Source organism: Lactuca virosa, chromosome 7 (assembly GCF_052849685.1).
Source record: "Lactuca virosa cultivar CGN04683 chromosome 7, Lactuca_virosa_CGN04683_v6, whole genome shotgun sequence".
NCBI lineage: Eukaryota > Viridiplantae > Streptophyta > Magnoliopsida > Asterales > Asteraceae > Lactuca > Lactuca virosa.
The window spans coordinates 54,222,606-54,231,154 of NC_136432.1; the positions used below are offsets into that span (position 1 = coordinate 54,222,606).

Here is an 8,549-nt window from a genome sequence, read left to right on the forward strand (position 1 = left end):
ATTAAAACTAGTTAAAAAAAGATAAAATAAATAAAAAAATATTATAAAAGTAATTTTATGCGTCTAAAGGACGGATCATGCAAAACCTCAAAAATAAGAACTAAGCGCATAGTGTCTTAGATGTACCTAGTCAGTCTATTTTGACAAGCCAAAGGGACAAACTGTATAATTTTGTAATTTTTTTATTACTTTACACTAGAAAATTTGTTTTCACGGTTTATCAATGTATGTGGTTGTAAACCGATCCTAATTTTGTTAACGTGTCCGAGCGTTAGGACCAATCCAACACATCAAACCCCTTAAACACGAAAATACAACCCTTTAAAGCCATGGGGTATACATGGCACGAGGCCAGGTGACATGGATGCCATGATCGTGCACAACACTTTGGGGGTGGCGTTGTGCTTACATGGCATCACGGTCGTTGTGAACTATGGTCTGTACCACATTATGCCATGTCGTGCATTCTCTCTATTTCTCTCTTGATTCTCCCTCCTCTCCTCTCTCAGTGGTTGCATTGGGAGTACCCCAAAGCGGGTGTGGTGCTTCCCTCTTGCTTATCTAGCAAGAAAACCCGTCAGGGGCGTGGATAGTATTCTCGATGGCCTAATATTTAATATTGAAGTCAAATTTAAATTTTGGATACCAATGATGGTTGCAAAATAACATATCTACTATAAGAGCATTAAACATCATAAGTATGCATTATATACTTATAGATATAGATAAAGTAATATTAAGGTATATCACGCGATGAATAAACAATGAAAATAACTCTTTTGGGCATAGAGCATAACAACCCAATAAGGAAACTTAGCTATACACGGAAAGACATTTCCTTAGAACGTTATTCATCACATTAAACACCTAAAACACAAAATACAATCCCTCTTATTAAGCTCTAATTCAAATATTCAATACTACTAAAAGTCCCAAATAATCTATCTACTAGTAAACACTCTGGCAACACTCAACTTGCCACTTTTAGCAACGGCCAAATGTAGCCACACCTTTCTTTAATTTTTGGGCCACAAAGCTTTCCACTTTACTTTTCTTTTTTACCATCACTTTGCTGGGTCACATCGTTATCTCCGTACGTATCCTTTTAAACATGTTTCTCTAGAAGCAACGGTTTCTCATATATAGCATGATAGCAACAAAGAATACTTATACTAATCCAATATAAAATCGAGAAAGCAGACAATACAAACAAATTCTAAACAACTTTACATCGTATTCAAGTTTATATCATATGTTTTCATAGAGAAATCAAAACCAGTGATTATTTGAATGTAAATTAAAACCAAACTGTAAACCGTTAATACAAATCAAAGCGTCTTTGGCCTAATAGCATCACGCCTCACACTGTCGATACCAGATTTGATGGATTACTCGTTTCAACTCAACCTGATGATAATGTACTCAATACGCGGCACATTATTCAGAAAAAATTGCACACAACAAACACCATAAATATGCATTTTATATTAATCGATAAAGTAATAATAATATTAGGGTATTTGAGTGGATGAATAATAACACTTGATAAAGAAGTGTTGTGGCACAATCATAAAACCCCTTACACTGTGCACAAAACGACACTTCCTTAAACGCTATTCATCACATCAAACACCTAAAAACAAGAAAACACAATCCCTCTAATAATCTATTATTACAAAAGTCTAAACCAAATTTTCAACACTGCTAAATATCGCAGTATAATCTACGTACGTACCTACTATAAGGTAAACATCAAACATCATAAATTAATATGCATTATTTTATGTTCAAACTGGCGCCGATTTCTTCACAACCGGTGTTCTTTTCTTCCAAAACTTCAACTGAAAAGCCCGTTCCTCAAGCATCTTTTCCACATCCTCAATAGGTAAACCTTTAGTTTCAGGCACGAAAATGATGACAAAAAGCAATGCTACGACTGATATAACCCCAAACCCTAGAAAAGTCCATGAAGTTCCTATGGCTTCAGTTAACGATAAGAATGATTGTGCGACTATAAGATTTGAAATCCAGTTTGATGTAGCAGCGATTCCACCACAAACACCTCGGAATCTTAATGGGTATATCTCGGAATTGACAATCCATGGAACTGTTCCCATCCCCGGTGAGAAGAAGATGATGTAAAGAGCTAAACCTACTAGTGCGAGCCATCCGTATTGACTCGGGCATCCTCGAGTGTACCATAATCGGCCTTCACCATGACACGTGTCCTTCACGCTTTTGTTCTCGATTAAACATGCACCTGGTAGTAGCTGTGCGAAAAAAGAACGTAGTTTTTGAAGGTCAAATGATTTAGATTTTGAACTCATTTGATACGATTTAGGGTAAGTTAACTTCGAAATGATTATAGTTTTGTTCCTCAAAAGCGTTTTTTGTAGATTTTGAAAAGACTGAATGATTCGTACGAGTTATGGAGTTAAAGATTAGTTTGTTTGACTAAAAAAGTCAATAACAAGTATGGTTTTTACCTTATCAGTTTGTGAAGCACAGAATCCACAATCAGAACCCTTTAAGCATCTCATACAGCTCCAGGTAGCAGAAGGTCCGGCGGAAGAGAAAGCCGGGCAGGTAATGTTACCGAAGTGGGAGGACTCCACCGCACTAACAGGCGGCGAATGTGATGTCGTCTCATGAAACACGGCGGAAAGAAGCCCTAGCGAGAGCACACAACCGATCAAACTGATCACCAACAGCTTCTTTCTCCCAATCCGATCAATGAAATAAATGCTGACAACCGAACCCAAGGCGTTGAGCCCAGCTGTCACCAGTGAGAGGAGGAGGGCGGTTTGGTTTGATGCAATTCCGGCTAATTGAATGATGGTCGGACTGTAGTACATCACGGTGTTGATTCCGACGAATTGTTGGAAAACCTGAAGCCCAACTCCGGCGATTAGACCCCTTCTTACTGTCCTTGTTTTTAGTAATTGTATCATGTTGATCTTCTCCGATGACCCTGTTTCCTCAATCTCCTTTTCCACCGATTCCTTGAGAGCTTCGATCTCCGCTTCAACATCACTCGCCGGATATATCTTTCTTAGTATCGTTATCGCCTCTTCTTCTCTACCCTGTCACAATCAATACATACAGTGTTATATATATATATATATATATATATATATATATATATATATATATATATATATATATATAATTGTTAAGCTATTTGGAATTTTGGATAAATTGAAAGTTATTGATGATGGTTTTGTGAAATTTTTTTATTTTTATTTAAATACAAACTGGAAATATATTTTATTGTTCATTTTTTTAAACAGATGAAATTTCTGGATCCTGTCACTGATAAAAAATGTACCTTGCGGTAAAGCCAACGGGGGGATTCAGGGAGAGCGAGCATGAGAACGAACTGCAAGAGGGCAGGGAGTCCGGCAACTCCAAGCATCCAACGCCATGTTCCCGGTGCCTAAATAAGGAGAATAAATATTGTGTTTTTTAGTTATTGTATATGCTAAAATGAAAAGAATAAATATTGTGTTTTTTAATAATTGTATTTGCTAAAATGAAAAGAAAAAAGAAAAGAAAAAAAGGGTAACGACAAAACATGTGATATTTAACGACTTTAGCCTTTAGGGAATTCATGATTGCTATTTGGCAGGGGAATACATGTATAATGAGCCAAAGATGTTAAAGTACTAAATTACGGGTTTTCTTGAATAATATATTTTATATGGAAAAGATTTTATTAGACAAAACGAGATGAATTTAGGCAATATAAGGAATGTTTATATGAGATGAATTATAATTACTGAAAATACTCTTTAAATGCGGTAATTTTAATAAAAGATGTGCAGAGATTGAAATTACTAAAAATATCCCTTAAATTTAGTTATATTATTCTGAAGAGCATACTAGACCAAGTGATTTTAAGAAATTTTTTAGTTTTACGTGATTAAAATAAGTGAAATTACCAAAATACCTCTGAAAAATATAGCATAATTAAAGAGACTTTACATGATGGGTGCATTGAAAATATATACACATGTACATGTATATGTGGTGTAAGGTTGATTGCGTGGGGCACATTGCAAATGAGGCCATGGTAGATTGTTTCCACAAGATGGGGAAAAGATATATGGTGGGGTGTGGGGGCATTATATCCTTTTTCACATGCTTACTTAATCACCAAATATAAAAGAGGTTCTTTGAAGCAATCATTGACGTTGGTTGTGTATACAGGAAAGTAAACTTTAACTACCCAATATTCTTTAATAATCTGTTTTAACTTTAACTTATTATTAATTTATACAATAAAGTGAACTTTTTATCAATGTTTATATGTATAAACTATCATGAATGCAAATATCATATCATATTGAAATTAATAAATCATTTTTGTTAACATATACATATGAAAAAAGTTATTAGATAGTTAAAGCCATTGTTTTCTTTTGGTTTCATTTTAGAAAAAGTATCAATTATTTAACATAAATATATGTTTTAACTAAATTACATGTCACATCAAACAAGCAAACAACAATAATGTAATGTATATTGTTTTGCCTAACCTTAGTGAAGGCTAAATTGATTAGGTAAGATAGAAACTGGCCTCCGGTGATCAAGAACCCGTTCGTGCTGACCAAAGCACCTCTGACTTTCGCAGGAGACGCCTCAGATATGTACAACGGAGCAGTCATTGAAGCCATTCCAACTCCCAGTCCAACAAAGATACGGCCCACAATCAGAACACTGGGGTTGGGTGCAGCAGCCATAAGGATCGCTCCAATAAAGAAAAGGAAATCCGCAACTAACAGTGCGAATCTCCGTCCATAACGATCATTTAACCACCCTCCCATCGCCGCTCCAACGATTGCTCCTGCAAGCGCCATGCTCACTATACTCTCCTATTGAAACCATCATAAAAAACAAAAAAAATAAAAATAAATAATAAAGAAATAAATAAATAAAATTACAAGTGAGTTTTATATAATATGTTACAAATAATAAAATTATTATTAATTTCCAAATGTTAACCCTATAGTCAAATTAATTTGGCATGATAACTTTATAAGTCAAGATAAGACTACTAGACTAGTGATAATTTAAATGTAAACAACAAATTCAGATATATCTTAAATAAAGGGAAGGGGTAAAGTGGTCCATCTGAGATTTGACTGGCTTGGTTTCAATACATAAAGTTCCAAGTGAAGACTTTGACCTTTCGACTAAAAACGAAGCGACTAGAACCCACTTCAATATTGGTAGGTCATACGTGCTTCTGGTTTGCTTTTTTCCCACCTCACCCTTTCAAAGTCTCAATCATTGGGTATGGTCATAGGTTAATTTGTCATTTTACATTATCGTGTATAATTTTATAACAATAAATCATTATAGCCTCGTATAAGTACACGACATTTTTTATCTTTAAAAGGGTAATTTTGTCATTTTATGAGTTCTAATTTTATTTTCATTAAAACATAACAATTATTAGTTTCCTAACTTGTAAAATATTATAGTTAGTTATTTTATGATTCTCTTTGTCACTTGAAGTGTCGAATTTGGACTCTTTTATAGAAAAATATTCAAAGAATCAATAAATTAATGTAAGTTTGAAAACGATATCATCCGGTTTTTCTTGAAGCAAATTTGTCATGTCCACATAAATCCAGAATATTAAAATACTAAAAAGATAACTAACAATATCGTAAAATATAATTTTTAAGTAGAATTGTATTAACTATTTTATCTTTTTAGGATCCAAACTAATAAAACAAGGGGAGAATACTTTTCTAGTTTTAACTTAGGATCAATAAAGATAATAAAAATTTAATTATTAGAGAATATATGTGAATCCCATGGAAAACGGGATCGGTGCAACAGAACAACAAAAACGTCGTGCATATCCTTTTCACTAAATAATTAAAATTGTCATATTTTACTTATCTTTAAACATCAAAATAAATACTTTGATGTAACTTATTTCCAAATATTAAATTGATTTTAAGTATATTTATTTCACCAAAATAATGCATCCATTTAAGTGCTCTTCATTTGATTAAACATATCATTCGTTCCTCAAACACCCATATTAGAAATGGAAATAAAATATTTACTATATTTAAAAATCAACAGAACCAATTAATGTAAAAAAAATAATTGATTAAACCTAAATATTAGGTCTAGACGTGGAACTGTTTTATTGGTATGTCAATTACCTAAATGATCCATCGAAAAAATACCATAATTAAATGTTATTTATTTCAATACTTGATTTTATAATAGTATAAGTGTATAATTTAAGTTGACTATTTGACCATCTTGGATGATGTGTAATCGTAACAACCCATAGGGTTAGGCAACATGGCGGACTCACCTGTAAAACAGTCTTCTTATCCACAGACTTGAAGTCATCCCTGATGTAAAGAAGCGCACCAGATATCACTCCTACACAATCACACCTCCAACACTATCAACCACAAGATCGACAAAGAAATGAAGTAAGATACAAAAAATATAGAGAGAGAGGGACTGATTACCTGTATCATAACCAAACAGAAGTCCACCAATACCTGCAGAGAAAGCAAGACGAAGAACGTAAGGGTTCTTCCATGCCAACGAAAAACACTCGCGGAACGCAGATGAGTCCGCCGGATGTATCCCTCCTTCCATTGTGGCAACTGATAATATACAATTGGATATGCTTAACGTACAACTGGACTTGCGAAAGGTATAAGAGGTTATGCGAGAAGTACTCCCTTTGGTTTAAGCTTGCGCACCAGAGAGGAAGAGGAGACTGATAAGAATGAGACGAGTTACAGAAAATGGGAGGCCAATGGGTGTATTTATAGACAATATATGCTAAAAACGTTGCTTTTATATATATATATATATATATATATATATATATATATATATATATATATATATATAAAATCAAATAAGAATCATAATAAGAACCTTAGAATCATATTTTATGGCTATTAAAGTGTGAATATTCAATACTCGTTAAATATATTAAAGTTTTGAAGTAGTCATTTTTTGTTAAAAAAATAAAAAATCATGATTTTTACGGTCTAATATTTTTATTCATATATTCATTTATATTTTAACACAAGTTTTATAAAAAAAATAAATAAATAATCATTTACAATTTAATATTGTTATTCAGAATTTAATACACAAAATTCGTAAATTAATACAGTTAATTATATACTAATTCATAACTTCATAGAAGTCTGACTCAAGTTCTACCACCATCAGTGCCAACTACCACATACCGCCACCACCAACAACCGGTGTCCCATCTTCGATATCCTTCCGTCCAAAAATCAAATATGGATAGAGAAATCAGTATTCAATAAAATTATAAACACTAATTCACAGGTTAATACAATATTTCAGACATTCACTCACAATTTAATGCATAAAAGAAAATAAACATTCACGGTTTACTAACTTACACATCCACAATTTAATACATAAAAATTAAACATATTCACAACTTAATAACTTTAACGAATTTTGTTGATGCATTTAATCAAATTGAGGTAGCTCAGATTGAAGAAAACCTTCTTCGACTCTTTTCTTATTAATCAATCAAAACCATGAAATTACGAGCATGAAATTACATAAGACATGAAAACTTATATATATATATATATATATATATATATATATATATATATATATATATATATATATATATATATATATATATATACCAAAAATATAAACCTATTAGGACTCTAAAACTTATAATTTAAGAAAGTAAATACCGGAAATAAATAAAGAAAAGACTCAATTAAAATAAAGATAATTTGTTTGTACTCTACTCCTTTCTTTTCCCGGCTAATCGGATCCCCATTATTCTCCCCCGCTTGAAAAAAACCCATCATCGAGTGTGGGGTAGGGTATAAGGGCTCATCTAGTTTGAATTTTGTCAAATCCGCAACATTGAAGGTGGAATAGAGAGGTGACCAGGGAGGTCAACAACATAAAAATTGTCATTAATCTTCCTTAAGATTTTGCAAGGTCCAATCTTCTTCATCTTCAGTTTGTTATAAGTACCTATTGGGAACCTTTCCTTCCATAAATGAACCATCATAAGATCACCCACATTAAAAAGCTTTTATCGACGACTTTTGTCTCGTGCATATTTGTAGTTGGCATTGGAGGCAGTCAAACGATTCTTAACTTCAAGTTGGACTTCCTCCATCTTTTGATCGAGATGTTCGGCTGCGACACTATGACACAATAGTTTTGGAAGAGCAATGGGATCAACAACATGTTTGGGCTGGTGCTAGTAAACGGTTTGGAAATAGGTTTTAACAGTGGATTTGTTTACCATATTGTTAAAAGCAAAGTCGGATGAAGCTAAAAAGTGATTCCATTGTTTAGGCCTATCTCCACAAAGACTCCTAATCAAATTTACCGAGAGTTTTATTAACAACTTTCGTTTGGTCGTCTATTTGTGGATGAAAATAAGTCTTATATTGTAGTGTTGTATGAAATAAAAGCCATAAGGTACGACAAAAGTGACTAAAAAATTTATTGTCTCGATCAGAAGTAATGGTGGAAGG

The 8,549-nt window shown here is 33.0% G+C and overlaps 1 protein-coding gene across 1 annotated transcript; it reads right to left on the reverse strand.

Moving 5' to 3' along the window:
- Positions 1 to 1,556: 1,556 nt before the first annotated feature.
- On the reverse strand, positions 1,557 to 6,778 carry INT2 (inositol transporter 2). Its single transcript, XM_079061363.1, has 6 exons — positions 6,507 to 6,778; positions 6,344 to 6,414; positions 4,539 to 4,874; positions 3,329 to 3,436; positions 2,487 to 3,083; positions 1,557 to 2,270 (listed from the first exon to the last, which is right to left on the reverse strand). Exons 1-6 carry the CDS (start codon positions 6,637 to 6,639, stop codon positions 1,788 to 1,790), a joined length of 1,728 nt encoding a protein of 575 aa, XP_078917489.1. The 5' UTR covers positions 6,640 to 6,778; the 3' UTR covers positions 1,557 to 1,787.
- Positions 6,779 to 8,549: the final 1,771 nt, after the last annotated feature.